The sequence below is a fragment of the Aythya ferina genome, assembly GCF_964211825.1.
Source record: "Aythya ferina genome assembly, chromosome: 10".
NCBI classification, from domain to species: domain Eukaryota; kingdom Metazoa; phylum Chordata; class Aves; order Anseriformes; family Anatidae; genus Aythya; species Aythya ferina.
This window is the reverse complement of record NC_140306.1, coordinates 4,612,822-4,629,390: the sequence shown is the minus strand read 5'-3', so window position 1 is coordinate 4,629,390 and position 16,569 is coordinate 4,612,822. Positions and strand designations below refer to the sequence as shown.

The 16,569-nt window shown below is 44.4% G+C and overlaps 1 protein-coding gene across 13 annotated transcripts in view; it reads right to left on the bottom strand.

The window, feature by feature from the left end:
* Nucleotides 1–16,569, bottom strand: part of FOXP1 (forkhead box P1) — a 364,335-nt gene that overhangs the window by 5,813 nt on the left and 341,953 nt on the right. For 9 of the 13 annotated variants that reach the window (XM_084530721.1, XM_084530716.1, XM_084530711.1 and 6 more), the window contains 6 exons: nucleotides 16,226–16,427; nucleotides 16,037–16,116; nucleotides 15,297–15,398; nucleotides 9,975–10,144; nucleotides 8,545–8,614; nucleotides 4,819–4,985 (listed from right to left, as the gene is read on the bottom strand). In XM_084530721.1, coding sequence (XP_084386847.1) covers nucleotides 4,819–4,985; nucleotides 8,545–8,614; nucleotides 9,975–10,144; nucleotides 15,297–15,398; nucleotides 16,037–16,116; nucleotides 16,226–16,427 — 791 coding nt within the window. Of the gene's footprint in view, nucleotides 1–4,818; nucleotides 4,986–8,544; nucleotides 8,615–9,974; nucleotides 10,145–10,522; nucleotides 10,645–15,296; nucleotides 15,399–16,036; nucleotides 16,117–16,225; nucleotides 16,428–16,569 lie in introns of all 13 variants that reach the window. The other 4 variants (XM_084530712.1, XM_084530723.1, XM_084530722.1 and 1 more) reach the window with 3 other exon arrangements.

The window sequence follows — 16,569 nt, the reverse complement described above, 5'->3', positions numbered from 1 at the left end:
AATGGAGACCCTGTTTGCTTCCTAAATAATTGATGTTGTAGGCAATCCCTTAAAATAAAGTGTTAATGAGTTCAAGTCCCACTCTGTCTCTCATTGAGTAGATATCCACCTCCTAGAGTCTTGTTTTTTCTCCACGCGAGCTGATTTAACCCTTTCACGTAGGCTACTTGGAAACGTAATCCGAAGTGCCAGCATTCCTTGCAAGAACTTTTTCTCCCCTTGCACAGCTTTGCTTTAAAGTGAGTGATTTAAAATAGCTGTATTTTATTATACATTTTGCACAGAGAGGAACAACAATACTTTTTGTACTCTGTTGCACTGACAATCAGGCAGAATAAATCACTGAGCAGGGAAAAGGTAGCCCTGCCTGCTACAAGAGACCAGGGTGAACCAGCCGTACGCCGCATCGCCCCCTGTTCATTCATTTCAGCCTGAACCCGGCTCAGTTTGGGAAGCACCTAAGTTGCTGACTACACACATCTCTAATGTGAGCTGCAAATGCCTTTCAAGTCCCTGCATATTTCAACTTCTTGAGTTGTGAAGTGCTAGATCAGTACTTCGGCATTATCTGCACCTTCCTGCCTGTCCAACCAAGGCAGGGTGGGGAGAAGTGCTGCTGCTGCCGAGCAGTACCCGCACACACACACACACCTCTTCCCTTCAAATTTACAAATACGTGTCCCATCAAAACATGTCTGGATCAAAGAGGTTCCTCTGCACATTGAATTATTTTAGCTGCACATCATTAAAGGCAGAAGAAGCATCCCTAAAACCAACACACCCATCCCCTGTCCCTGGGGAGGGACAGGCTGATGAACTGGGAGGACTGGTGCCAAGGGGAAAAATCCCTCCCCTGCCCCAAAGTGCTCCGTGCAGGACAAGATCCAAGTATCCGGGGTTCAGAACTAACCAACCTCTTCAGCACGTGGAACAGCCCGCTGGATGAAACCCGCACACCGGTGGGCATGTGCTGAGTGTCTTGGTGGCTCGTGGCCCGAGCGAACACGAAACCGTGCTGATTAGTTGCAACTAGAAAAACTTACATTATGAATAGGCTGTGGGGCCCTCACTTGGGAGAAAACGTGAAATGAAAAACAGAAGAAAAAGGGGCAAAGAGTGACTGCACACACAGACCGGCAAAGTGTGTGCTACGCAGCCTTTATGGCTGGGATCCCTTTTTCCTGCCGTTCGAATTTAGAAGCCTTGCTTGTTGCCTTTTTGGTTTTGATGTTGCTGCCAGGCTTATTTTTGCTTTTTAATTATTATTTTTGGAAATGCAGATGGAACATTTTCAAAGGTAAGAGGAGAATGTGCTTCGCACAACGCAGAGGTGGCACCGGCACGTGGAAGGGAATTTCTTCACGCAGGGACCACATCGCAGTCTCCCACCACATCCTTGCACCGCTCCGTGGGCAGAAACGAACGGGTGCCAGCAGATAAGGGAGGTACCCGCTGTGCTCACAACAACCCGAAATTCTGTGAAAGCTCCTTCAAAGGGCTCTGAACCTTTCCAAAGCAAACCCTGACCACCTTCTGGTTTTGTTATGAAAGCAGGTGAAACCAGGTGGTTTTAAGTGAGTTTCTCTTTGAGGTTTGGTTCGGTTCCCAGAAGTTGAAGCAAAACTTAAGGAGCGAAAAGCAAAGCAAGCATTAACTTACGTGGCTCAGCCCTGAGCGAGGCATTGCCGGGGAGGGCCACAAAGGCATGGAGAGGCACAGCCACACTGCCCTCTGCCCAGAGCTCACGTGTTGGACAGGCATCAGACAGTGAGCTTGGCAAAAACTCCATCCCCCAAATTAGGAGGGTTATATCTGGGTAATGCAACCCCCTGGGGAGGGATTTGCATGGAAAACAAAAATAATTCATCTCCTTGCATACTCTGTCAGTCATAACCACAAAGCGGCACGTGAGGAGGAAGCCGTACTGAATTAGTGATTTTGCTCAAACATTTCAGAGCAACTGGCAACATTCGGTTTAAATAAGCTCAAAGGCAAGGGGAGACTTTTCTATCTCTCAAGTAAGTCTGAATCTCTGTTTTCCATCTCCCAAAGAGGGGAGGAAAACCCATCGTATCTGAACTACGGAAAAGGTAAATGCTGGTCTAAGTGAAAAAAAGAAACAAAAGGGGGGAAAAAAGAAAGAAAGAAAAAAAAGGGTTTCCTATTTCTTTTTTGTAGTAGCAGAATTTCAGCCTGTTCCTTTTAAGTAGATGCTTAAGACTCCAGAAGGGGTTAACAATAAATAACCTTGCTGAACACAGATTCCCCTTCTTTTCACATCTGAGTAATTCTTTTGTTTGTCCACTCTGGGAACAGAGGAGTTTTTAATAAAGCTGACTGTTGTTTAAAGCCACTGAGTTCTGGTGGTGCACACAGCATGGAGTAGTTTGCTTTGTGGCTACCTTTGGAGCATATCAGGATGAAAGTGTTATGTCCCCAAGCTGTAATTATGCGACTACTTTCTAGTGTTTCAAAAGGAGGGAGAGGAAAAAAAAAAAAAAAAAGAAAAAAAAAACCCTAGCCGAGGTTCAATGTGTCATAAAAAGGAAACAAATGAGCGGTAATAAGACTTCAGCTAAAGTGTTAGACTTCTTAGCTGTCATGTTAACAAGGTCTTCGAAACCTTACAATAAAGTTTAAAGCTTGATTTATTTTAATATACTGAAATTGTTTAAAAATAATTTGCATTATGACAAGGAAATCTGTTCTGAGAAAAAAACTGGAAATGTCGGTAACGAAGCCTGCTCAGTGAAAAGCAGAGGTTGCACAGCGTCTGCAAAACTGCTCTTGACTCGTGATTTTATTTACTAAACAGGGCAAACCCGGTGACGTCTGAGTGGTGCTCTGGCTTTAGATCCCTTCCAACTACTTAGAAAGACCATTTTAATGGGGAAGCTCAGAGGCTGGTATTGGAACATCACCTAGCCACATTTTACTTAAGCAAAAAGAAATGTTCAGCGGAGAACACATATATTATCAATTCTGAGAAAATGAAAACACTCAGGAAACAATCATTTCCATATTACAACAGAAAATTGGATTTTCTGGTGAATAATGAAAATGAAGCATCCCTCCCCCTGTCCTTCTCTCTCTCCAGTATTTGTTCTGTGCCCCTCAACTTGGTATCAATGTGCTAAGAGAAGATTATTAAGTGCAACAAAGGCCACGACTGTGCACAATTCTGAAAAATGTCCTACCCTGTTTCAACTCAGTTATTTTTCTCCCCTCACAGTCTCTTCAAAGACAGTGAAACCTTAGGTGAAATGAGAAGTGCACGAACTACACTAGCCTTGAACTTGCAAAAAATAATTACTTGGATTAACGCAACATCATAAACGTTCGTCCCCGTCTGTTAGGCCAGGAGAAACCCTTGGGAGAAGTCTCCTTCCTGGAGAAAACCCATGTCCCTTCACTCCAGCCCTGCGTGGTCACGGGCAGAGGATAACAAATTGTGACTGAAACTGCCTGAAGATGAATCCGTTTGTGACAGATGGAAAGTGTGTCATGTAATGCTACTTTGGGAGAGATAATTAATACTGCACAAACAACCACTGGAAAAGCTAAACACATTATTTGAATGTTTTGAAGTAAATGGTAAAAGACAATGTTTAAATTAATTATTAATTAAAAATGAATGTTGCCATCTTTAAAGATTTTTTTTCAAAGCACATTGTGCGCTGATTTAAAATGCTGCGATATCAAAGTACCCAGAGCTTCAGATTCCTTCGTGCCCCCTCCCCTCTGACAACACATTATGCAGGTGGGAAACTTTTTTGCCATTAAATGCTAATTAGTTTCACAACTAATTACTACAGTGGTATTAGGTTAATGTTTTTCTACTTTTTGATTTAGACTTACTTTTGTAAATCCCTTATTCAAATTACTTTGAAGTGAAAGACTACAAATTAGTTCTCCTTTTAATGCGTAATGTGAGCCGTGGCAAGTCAGCCAGTGATTTTACAGCCATGCTAATAACACCGGCAGCATGGCAGCGCTGCTCGCACACGCGTTCACTTGCACAGGTCGTCGACCACTCCGGATAGTTTTTAAAATTTGAGAACTACAAGACTTACAAACTCCGGCTTCCTCGCCAGCTGCCAATTATCCAGTATGCAATTTGAGGGGAGGGGGGAATTTACAGCTTTGCAAACTCGCTCCGTCACCCCATAAATACTGAACACACCCATAGGGGCATCACACCCTTCCTGCCTTACCCTTTCCTCTGCGAGCTGGCTGCCCTGGTGCCATTCATGTTGAGCAGGGACAGCAATCCCCCATTACTTCATGCGGTTATATATGCACTCATTATACTGCCGTCTGTTGCTATAATGCTCCTATTAATTTTCTTTTTGATATTTTAAGAGCAATCTATAAATCATGCAGACCTTCACGTGTGCCATCATTAATGCTTAGCAAGGCCGCTGTGCATCGAGGGTTTTTTCAAACCTGCCCATTTCCCAGCTCTGCCCCACCAGGCGCGCTTGTCGCTTGGTCCAAAGGGGAGAGAAACACCAAAAAATGCAGTTGCCTAAGAGTTTTGCAACCCTGCAGCCCAAGGTTTAAAGAAGAGTTAAAAATGAGTTAAAAATTTTACAGCCCTGTGTGCTTGTCAGACTGGATCGAGCTGATTCCTTCATGTGAGTAAGTTGGTAAGAGGCCCTTTTATGTCCTCATCAGCCTAAGCAGGTCCCCAAACGGAGATCTCCGCTTGTGCTGCTCACTCCAAGAACCTCAGAACCAAAGTGCGAAGACCTCCGAAGCCAGAGCCCAGCAGGCCAAGGACGCCCAGCTGAGCGCACGCATCTCTGCCATACTTACATTGCTTGCATAGGGGAACGTCCTGGACTACTGTCACTCCCATTACTGTTCGTATGCTCCATTGCACCATTAAGCTCTTCCCTCATCGCGTTGGCTAAATTGCCCAGAGTGGGATTTCCCATGGAAGCAGTAGTGTATAGAGGTATACTGTTCTCAGCCATTGAAGCCTGCCAAGGACACAAACAAACATATGAAGAGCCATGACTAACGTTTTTATACATTGCACAACACGCTCATTTATTCCAAAACATTCTCCGCATTTACATTATTTGCAATTGCTGCTTTTTTTTTAAATATTGTGCTTTCTGATAGGTATTACACTGATTCCACCAAGGGAAATTTAACGTAATTTACATCTGGGTTTGTGCATTCAGAGCTGCACTGGCTTGTGAGAGAAAAAGGAGCTTTCCATTCCCTATTTGGAATTACACCTCCTGGAAAAAATAAAACGTGCCTTTCCTATTCTCGTTTTGCAAAATTGTGTTTGGGGCTTTGTTTTTTTTTTTTTTTTTTGTGGCTTAGCCTTGGTTTTTGGTTTTGTTTTTAACGAAAGGTTAATGAGAAAAAAATTACTCGCTCGGCTGCTAACTCCCTCCTAGCAGAGCGAACAGGCACACAGCGGGATGGCGATGTTCCTGAGCTTTGTTTTTCTCATGACATGAGTGTGAAGCCGTGGTTTGTGCACGCTGGATTTCTCGGAGCTGCAGTGACACACCTGAGAGCGGAGCCACTCCATGTGAAATTCGCAGCCCTGCCTTGTCACCGGAAACCAAAAATCTGACCAACTCTAACAAATCCTCCCCCCGTCACTTTTTAAGCATCAGCAACTCAGCTCTTCTCGCGGCTCTAACAGCTCTGACCATTTTATTGAGATTTGCCATTGTTCTGGAGATCCACCACGCAGAGGCACGCCGCGGTTAACTTTCTAAATGGAAATCTTTGTACAAAGAGAATGAACTGCTAAATATTTCCCTTCTGATTCCCACCGCTCTGCCTGCTAATATTTACTGTATGTCAGGATTAGCTCATGTTGACGGCACGGGCCCGTGCCTGGCGAGGTGGGAGCGCAGAAGCCCCGAGCCTCCGAGGAGCCCGGCGCTTGGCGGGGACTGCTGCTCGGGGAGGGAGGTCGGGCTTTGCAGGGCCGTCGCGCCGAGGGACTCGGAGGACATTTAACCATTTCACCCATCTGAGCCGGATCCAGCTGACATCATCGGCAGCTTTCCGAGTCGCGGCAGCGCCGGAGAGCCCCAGATGCTGGCTCGGCAGCGCTCGACCTGCGCTGGGGGGAGGTCAGGCGGCTGCCGAGCCAAAAACTCCATCTGAGTCTGGGGCTGCATGATGCAACCTGCCCATGGGAGGGGAATTCATGCAAACGCGCTCCCCACCGAACGCTCTCGGCCGCTCCTAATTCATGGGACAAAACTCCGTGCTCGTTGCCATCTGAGCCAGCAGAGCTGTTCCCAGGCAAGCGGAGCCAGAGACCAGGGCTGGGAGGGGGGACGGCCAGCCCTGCCGGCAGCATCTTCAGGAGCATGGCCCCTTTTATTCTTCCTTACGGTGACCTCTCCATGTGCAGCCCTATGTGTCACACATGATTACAAAAGCTATTCTAACGGGGAGGATTATTTTTATCTTCTTGATTCAACAACCGGCAAACTCATTGTGATTAGGGGATGCAAAGAATGGTTCACATTTCCTGCACTTGGCAAAATAATGACTCAAGTTCTTCACCCATAGTGATAACTTGTAATTGCAGTAAAGCAATTTCTTGGGGGAGAGGTGGGACACGAGGAGTAGCTGCTATGAAGATAATAATAGTAGTGGTGGTGGTGGGAGGGGGTTGGGAGCACGAAAGCCCCCGGCGACCTGCTGGGAAAAGACAGTGCTGGTGAGAGCTGGAGTGCCCCTACCTTCCCCACACACAGCAGGGAGAGAGCTGCTGCTCCCTGGCCACGAGGGAAAACAGATGGAGGAGGCATCGGAGGGGTCTGGGAGAAGAAGAGGGGAGGCACGGGGAAAAGAAAAAACATATGGGGAAGCTGACTGCACGAGGGAGGTCAGCGTGCCAGCGCTGCCTTGTGCTGCCCACGCCAAACAGCTTCGCCCAAGCTGCCCTGCACCATGAACACGTGGAAATCTGGCCTCCAAATCTAACCTCAGGAATAGGAACCTGCTTGGTTTATTTTAAACCCAATGGAGGACCTGTCTCAGTGCAATAAACGTCATGTTTATCACCCCAGTTTATTACAGGGGGTACGAAGACTGTAGCAACTCTGGCCCAGGCTCTTCTCTCCATGAAGTGAGTGCCTCCAGTGCAACGTGAGGCCACGGGCATGTGCCACTGCCAGGGCAAGTGGGGAAGGGAAGCAGTTTGGAGGTTATCACAAAAGGCAAGAATGGATGGAGATGACGACAACGACACGTGTTTCAGAAATAAAACACGAACAGTTCCGTATGATAAGCATATTAATTGAAATTAGTCACATAGTTAACAATGTGAAGAAATGCAGGATCATTTCATTTTTGCCTTTCAGCCTCATGAATGTAAAATGTGCTTGTAATCTTAATACTATTCAAGAGACAAAGCAGTCTTTAAAAATCACACTTCACAAGACTCAAGGGAAAATAAGTTACTAATGAATGGTATTTACAGTTGCTTCATTTAAACATGCTTTCATTTGCTTTTCAGAAGTTACTGCATAAACTCAAATAATTAGGAGAAATGCAGAACATCACTTTTCTCCTAATAATCTGCTTCTTGGCTGAGAAAAGAGAAGTCTGGTAAACCTTCCACAAAATGCGGTTGCCCAGCAAACATCCACGGCCATCGGTGAGCTTCTGGAGAAGCAACCCGCAACAAATGACTGGGGTGCAACCATGTGAGGTGCTGCCTCAGGCTGAATTTGCATGGTAGGGCACAGGCTTGGACCCAAGCACAAAACACCCAACAAACAAAAACCACCCTGCAAATCCAGGGCACAGTAATGCATTTGGGTCTTTGGTTTGTTTAGTGAACGCTGACTTCACCTGATGTTTTTGAGATAGATTCAGGAATTTGTAGGGATGGAAAAAAACGTGAACCTGATGTGCAGCACATGAAAAACGTCTGGAGAAGCGCACACTTCTGCACTGCAAGTTATTAATTGTGCACCAACACTTTGTGTGTTTCTATGTTGTGAAAAACAGAATTTTTGTCTTACAGTTACAGGAGTTTAAACCAATAAAAATTCCCATTTTTTTTCCATAGGAATTGCGACGTTTGTTTTTCAACAACAATGGGAAGATATGCAAAAATAGCCCTTAAAAGAAAAGGGGGAAAAATGATCTGCTTTCTCTTTAAAACCATGAACAATAGAAGGTCACGTGGCGCAGTATCCTATCATTCAGCACATTAATAGCTGTGCTAGAGTAATTACACTTGTGGTATTTTTGCCTCAAGTGAAATTCTGAAATAAGAGGATGGAAATTATGATACTGCTGATAAATATTAATAAGTGAACTTTTAATTTTTTTGCCACAATATTCAAAATGCTAAGCATCTAGCTAATGCTGAAGCAGCCTGATATGTGTTTGCCTCCAGGGACTATGATGCTTTATGCACTTAAGAAAAAAGTTTAACGGAATTAAAATTTAATATCTAATTAGAGCAAGGCTAATATATTTTGAAATGAGTGGGGAAGACACACGCCTCTGTTGCATATTTGCTACAGTTATTAATCTTACCTGTAAAGCAGCATTGAGAGGTGTGCAGTAGGTGTGGCTGGTCTGTATGTTTTTAATAAGAGAAGGGTTACTGCATAAGAAAAACATAAAAAAGAGAGTTAAATGCAACCAACCCCTGCACGAGCGCGTCAAGCATGTAATGGTTCCTCCCACACCAGAAAACTAGAGCTCAGATTGTTTTTCCACACAAATTCTCTTTTGTTTCTCTTTTTCTTTAAATCTGAGTTGCTTTTTTTTTTTCTATGGTTATCATATTTGTCTTTACTTAGTAAGAAATATCATTATCTCTTGACGTTACCTCGCCATGTGTTCTACTACCCTGCGTTAGTAGCACATCTTGGCATCTCTGCTCATTTTAGCTGTGTTCAGGAGAAATTTTCCAATATTCGTCGTGTCTAGGAGCCAGTTACCATGTAAAGGTCCATCGTAAGGAGGCTATGATCAAAAGCATCACGGGATATTTTAAATACTGCATAAGGCAAATTATTCTCAAAGCTGCTGGCAGCAGAATTGCTCGCAACTGAGCAGCAGGACCAGGAGAGAGGTCTTGAGCCGTATTATTTCCTCCCAGGGAAAGGGCAGGTGGCCCTGACTGGGGAATGCCCATGCCATCACCCATTAGTTTACATCTTAAAGTTTACATACGGGGACGGATTTGAGGAAAATATATGCAAAGCTCATCCACTCTCTCTTTATTGGGCATCAACAAATCACAGGTCCCCACTGGAGGAAAAGAAAAATCATCAAATACAAACTAGATGAGCTTTTTTTTTTTTTTCATGTGGGAATAAATCATGGTGTGAAGAGTCTTAACTGAGCCTGTCCCACAGGGACCGACAAGGATCAGTTGTCCTGGAGAGATGGCCTTTGAGAAAAGGTCAAAGAAAATTGCTTTGGGAACCACAGGAATATTTGTGCGTGGTTGTTGTAGACACAGGATGCCCTGTTGTTTATAATCTTTACAGCTGGTCTCACTGCACTTTCAAATTACTTTTTTTTTTCAGTTAATTCAGTGTTTCTGTCTTAAAAGCATCTAACCATATTTCTGATTAAGAGTTGCAAACCAAGGCATACAATTGAAAGCAAAGGAATATATCAGATTAAAACTTCTCTGAAGGCTTTCCTTGCATATATGTCTTCTTGACAGATCTACAGCAGCTTTTCTGCACTAGCGTGGATAACTATTTTAGCCTACGTTGCACTATAAACAAATGCTCTAACAAACATGTCACAGTAGAGTTATTATTATAGGCATTTGGATTATCAGAGTAGGACACACAAAATAGACATATAACAACCAAAACTTTAGTTTCTTTAGCAGCAAAGGTGATGTCACTATTTCGTGAAATGCAAGTCTACATGAGATGGGTAAATCATGCAAAGCAAAGCAACAGCAGAAAAAAAAAATTAAAGCAAGTAAAAGCTCTTACTGTGCAACAAGCTCGCCAAAGTTTTCATCAGGGCAGTATTTTCGAGGACGGCCTCGTTGAATATGACGGCCACGTTTAAACTCTTCATCATCAACAGTCCAAAAGGACCCAAACTCATCCTCTACTCTGATAAAGCACTTATGCAGTGAGAGGTTGGTGCGAATGGCACCCTGGGACAAGAGCAGCAGCAAAGGAGATGAAGTGGAAACAAAGGGACACGGGATCGGGGACAGAACAGACATCAAATACAGGGAAAAGGAAAAAGAAAATAAAATGCAATAAGCATAAGCAAATGGTTTGTGAGGGTTAATATGCATTGCCACCTACAAGCTACTAGCATGTGATGCAACAAACACCAAGCAAGCAGGGTCAGGGTACTGGTGGGCATACAAACAGTAGTGATGAGATGTTGGTCTTGGTTTCCCTTAACTGAAACAATGCGAAACCACCTGTGGTTGGTCTAACACCAGCTAGCAGCCAAAAGCCTCTACGTTAAACTGTAAGCATGATCCAAGCTAGGCTAAGAAGTTCAAACATGGTGGACATACCCACTGATCTTTTGTGGCCTTCGTTTTTGGAACTCTAGTTCATCCACTGTCCATACTGCCCCTTTAACGTTTTCTACTCGCACAAAACACTTGTGAAGACTAAGATTATGACGCACTGCATTCTGCAGCAAGTATAAAAGAGAAAACATTCAAAAACTTTCTATGAGAAAATGCTCATCATTGTCCAAGAACAGCAGCACAGTCAGCTTGACAGTCCTCATTTTGCAATGTTAACCCCCTTCCCCTCCCCACACCCAGCTCTTTACATCTTATTTTGCAAAGATAAAATAAATACAAAAGTTTAAACCCAAGGTTAGAAAATCAAGTTATTGTTATCATTTATCCGCAACGCGAATGAGCACAGCCATCAGTTTAAACATGCATGTTGTATAATACGGCACATTTCATACACAACCCAAGAGGAACATGGCATTGACATTTTCAAAACAAATACAGGCGCTCTGCAAAGAGAAGCAGTTTTCCTCTCCTGGAAAAAAAAGAAAGCAGTTGGGAAGAACAGAAAGGATTTAATGTAAGCACGGGCGGCTCGAGTGAGCAGGGAGGCACTGGAGCTGGTGCTTCCGCGGTTTCCCACAGCCGGGCTAATGCGAATCAGGTGCTGAACCTCCCTGCACACCAGCGCCGGGGACCGGGGCTCGGCAGCACCCCGCCGGCCGGCACGGCACCGGCTCCTGCCTCCGCGGCATGCGCTTATATGGAAGTTGGCTCCCGTTCCTGGCAGGCTGCTGCGCTGACTGATCTGAGCCTCTGCCAAGTGAAAACACGAGGAGGGCTCTCCGAAACAAAGTGCTAATATCCCCACAGCTCATCACCCCCAGGGACCCGCGCCCCTGGTGCTCCCAGGCGCCGGCGGCGGGGGCTCGGGTGTGCTCTGCGGGGCAGACGAGCCCGCTCGGCCCCTGTGACGTGCTGGGACCGTGCCCGAAGCTGGCCGTGATGAGGCACCTCGCTGCAGCACGGCAAGTCTCTGGTTTTCTGTCTCTGCTCCCTCCGAAATGGTGCCGAGGGCCTCGTTATTCCTCACGTGGGGTGCCATGCCCCGTGCCCGCTTTATGGGGTTTCTCAGCAAACAGCCCCGCTACCAAGCACCCCGGTTCGTGCGTGGAGCTGAAAGGGGGCCTGGTAAACAGGGAGAGCAGAAGAAGCCATTTGCTGAAAATATGCAGGCGAACAAACTCCATCCATCATCACTGGCACCATTGATTTAGTCAATCTGGTTGACTCGTTAGCAGGCACAGTGCCAGCCAAACACATGGCCTGGGTCTAGGCAACCAAGAGACCACAATTTTTTTCCCTCCCGTCGTCGTCATCTTTTTTTTTTTTTTTTTTTTTTTAATGAACATCGGGTCTGGATGGTGAAAGGGAGCTCTAATCATGAATGTCTAAATCACTGTGCAAACAAAGGGTACGCACAGCGCATTTGTCATGTAAATTAAGAGGCAGTGGTGTGTGTGCTTGTGGGGAAAGGCAAAGACTCTTTTGCTACTTCTCCACGTCCCTGCAATCACTAGCAGTCCCAACCCTCCTGTCCCTGCTTCAGGGGAGGTTTCTGCCTGCTCTCAGCAGGTACTTGGGTGGAAATGGGTCTCCTTTGGCTCTAAGTGCCTGATCCTGCGGACACAGGGCCTGACCCTGCTCCATGGCACGCTCCATGTGCTTCAGCTCTTCCACAGGGCTCCACTGGGGAACTGGTGGAACCAACCTTGGATATGCTTTTCCTCTCAGCACGGCAGGGGGAGGCTGAAATCTAGCTGGAAGTCAACCTGGCCACCAGAGCTGCTTCTTTCTGCCCTTACTTTATTCCTTACTTTATTCTCCTTACTTCATTCCTTCCTTTATTCTCCTCTTCTTCTTTTTTTTTTTTTTTTTTTAATTTTCTTTTTCCTCTACCTCTCTGAGTTCTGACTGGTTTAGAAAATTTCGGCAAAAGCCCTGATTTTTGAGGTGGAGGAGAAATGCCAACGCCCCACGCCTCCCGGGCTAAAACCAGCGAGCTCAGCAGCCGCCGGTGGGTGCCGAGGTCCGCGCGAGTGCAACCTGACACAGGGCTGCCGGCCCACATCTGGGTAACTCAGGCAGTTTCCTGTGAAAATGGGAACGCTGTCAAGTCTGGAGCAAAATGTAAGAATAATAATGCTATTTCCCACAGTGAAAGCTGATCTCCTAGTTAATACAGCAGTTGATCAAACGCATACAGCAAAGTTCAGTGAAGTGAGTCCTCAGAGTTTGTAAACAGTCTCTAAATACACAGCTGAGCAGAAATATTTGTGTTCTTTACATGTATTTAATGCTGGAGAAATACTTTCCAGTCTGTTCTTGCTCTCTTGAAGTCAATGCACAACTTGACATTGAGGGCTGGGGCTGTTGGATCAGGCTCTTGCTGAAGATTTTGAGGCAGACAAGTTGGATTATTTGCAGCATGTCCGTAAAGAGCTGCCCTCACTTTCTGTTTTCAATATGATCACTTATTTAAGGAATTCGTCACAGAAAAAAATGCTTTATTTTCACTGCCTCTGGATACTTGCTATCTAACAGTTTTATTCGAACAACACCTCACGTTTCAGAGCCACACCTGCAGCCCGTGCCTCATGGCTGCAATTCAGTGCCAGCAAATTACTCCAAAAAATAAAGGCAAACAGACATTGCCTCTGACCTGTCAGAACCAGTTCACAGTGCTCCCTTAGCAATCAGCTTAACAGAAAAATTAGGAGCTATTATTCTAAGATTATATATTTACCTTGTTAAAAATATTTGTATGCAAGCCACTTTTGCAGAAAAATTACCCTTAACATGCTTGAATATAGAAAATGAAAGGGTTTGTTATTTTAATAGCTGCTCGTGCTCTGTGGTACAGCATTTTGGGGAAGAGGTTCATTTTTTAAAAGTCTTTATTCCTGCACTCCTCCGTTTTTTTGAAACAAGTCTCAAGGAAACTTGCCCAAACCAAACCCTGAGCCTAAACTTGGGGAACACTGACTAAAATGCCCCCTAAGCATTAGCTGAAGGTGAGCACAAATCAGCACATATATATTCAAATGATTTGGATTCTGCAATTAGACCCATACGCCTGCACTGTGCCCCATGGGCTTCCCATCATGCCAACGCAGAGCTGCATTTCCATCCCTGCTGTTCCTGAAGGCTGGCACAAACCTGAGCAGCACAAAACCTGCATGACTTAAGTGGACACCAATTCTGGAACGTGAGGTGGAGCTTTTCTTCCCAGGCAGTGGAGCAGGACTAGGTGGAGGTGTCTGTGAGGGGATGGAGAGAATGGACCTGCTGGGACACACTGCTCTTCTGCAAGCCCAGGGGTTGCCAGCCCGGCCTCTCTCTTCCTCTGTAAATACACTGCAATTGCACGTGGCTCCTGGGACTCAATTTTAAGTGATGCACAAGCTAATTCCTGAAACTAGCCTCGCAGGACATACAGCCAAGGCTGCCTTCTTCCACTCCCTTCTCCACTTCCCTTCCTTTTGCTGCTGGAACTATATAGGATTTTTGCTTTAGACCCACACCTGCAGCTGCTGAAAAGGCCTACTGGAACCACTCCAGCGGCAAAAGACAGGCAGGTCTAAATGGATCTTAAATCAAGGAAAGTTAATTTCCTTTCTGGATAGTAAGGAGGCTGCAAAGTGAAACACTGCTCATGTTTTCCAACTGAAGTCAAAGAATCAAAGCAGCAATCACATAGACTTTTCCTGAATCTAAGAGGTTACGGACCACGGTTGAAAATGTACAAAATTGCCCTGGGATCTGAATTAAAAGCATAATGTGCTACTAAAACTAAACTAACTTCCAAGGACCATTTTTAGCTCCATCCTTTGATGGAATTAATCTAAATGCAGGCTGAGACAGGAAAAATATGAAGAGCTAATGAAACAGCAGGTATGGGACATATTCATCCTACCTGGTCATTTGAAGTTGTTAGAGAACAAACGGAGTTGCCTACATTAAGAGAAGCTCAAAGTACTAGGATGCAATTTTTACTGCAACACAAGATCCTATTATTTGATTCATTCATTAGTAATTATACCAGCTTTAGAAGCCAGTGTGGCTATTATAATGTTATGTAGAAGGGAAAGAGTGGCCTCCAAAACAGAAAATAAAATTAGCTCCTCAGACCCCTTATCTGACAGTATCAGAGATGGTTACAGTAGGAAATTGAAGTGCCAAATATCAAGTTTTAGTTCTGTTAAACAGATTTCTTATGGTGGGGCTTGCTTCTTGCATATTATGTTCGATAAGCTTCTGCTGTGTGACTAAAAAAAAAAAGGAAGTTTATAACAGATCTGCATATGTAGCTTAGAGTCAATTGATAGAGGAAAGAAATCCACTTATCTATAGATCCTAGGAAAAAAAAAAAAGTAGTTGTGATTACAGTCTGCATAACTAAAAAGACAAACAGCATATCTTCCACTGACACAATAACGTTACCTCTTTTTTTCTTTTTTTAATATGTTCCAGCTGAAGGGCTTGAGTTTCACTGCTAGCAGCAACCACACAGAGGAACTCGTGGCATAATCACAGAACATAAAAGCCAATAATGGGGATTCAATTAGTGGTTTTCAAAGGCAGAAGAATTTTTCTGCCAAATATCAAATTCTTCCTGCAGATAAGGCACCTAGTGTGTGTCAAAACTGCCGATCTAAATTTTCATGTCCACATGTCGTTACAATTTGTTATGTCATCAGCAACGTCTATTCAGTACATGTCAGATATCAAAGGCAAGAGGCAGACACGGGATAATGCTTACCTTCCACGTCGCCGCGTTGCGTCTGAAGTAAGCAAACATTCGCGTGAACCAGTTGTAGATTTCATTTAGTGTTAGCTGTTTTTCTGGAGATTCGAGGATGGCCTTGTGAAGCAAATCAATTGCAAGATCAGTTATGAACAAACCAGTTCAAAATACATTCAGAGTTTCACTTGAACAAACACAAGAAGGAAAGGAAGAGAAGCAAGGAAAAGAGAAGAGATTTGGAGCAAAAATCCAAAGGAAGGTTTTCACAATACAAACTAAGATTAATGGCTGTATTTAACAGTTCAATGGCAAAATTCAAAATGGAATTATCTAATTGTTTTGAGTTTTTATTTCTGTTTCCTTACAGAAATATTAATTTATTAGTCATTCATAAAGCAGAATCAAAGAGAAATGCAAAACATTTCACTAGCTGATTAAAGCTCAGTAATTATTTAGAGCTCAGATTAATTCTAGGGATCAGAGATTACTGTAGCTTGTGATAATTGACTTGCCATCTTTAAACAGGCTCATTTTCACTGTTGTGTGAAATGAATTTCCTAATAATCACATCGTATTGTAATACTTAATCAAAAGCAATTATGTTATATATTGCAGTTCTAAAAACCCTTATAGTAAAGGTTTGAGCATTTGAGCATGCTTACATACCAAAGGTTTGAAAATCTATTTAATCCAGAATGTGCACATATAGGGAGATTTTTTTTCTAATCCGAACGCATGTGTTTGGCTCTGCTTACCTGTCTAATTAAAGATGCATACGTGAATGGTGGTCTAACTTCGGCGTTCTTATAAAATTCTTGGTTCTGGGCAATATCTGCTGAATAAGAGCAGTTGTTCTGTTATCATCACAGCCTGCCAACGCCGGGCTGCAGGCGACAGAAAGCCACGTGGGCCACAAGGGCCTGTGCCACCAGTACCCCCTTTACCTGAAGAAATGGGGACGTTGTATTTATCCGAGTACCGCCTCCGGATGGGTCCGACGTTGTGCATGCTCGTGGTAGTGATGACCGACGGTCCCTGCGTGACGGGAGTGATGGGTGCAGTCGGGGTGGTGGGAGTATGAGGTAAGCTCTGTGGAGAAGCCTCGGACGCCGTCTTGGAAAGCGTGACGCTTGATACCAGATTCAGCTGCAGAGGGAAGGAGAGGACGAGGACTGCGTTACAAACGGCGCTTCTGGCTAATTAAGGATGGTGGAGAAAATTCTCGGTAATGGCACTTCCCTCAGTTAGAAGCAGACAACACAGCTCGAGTGCTTGCTTCAGCTCTAAG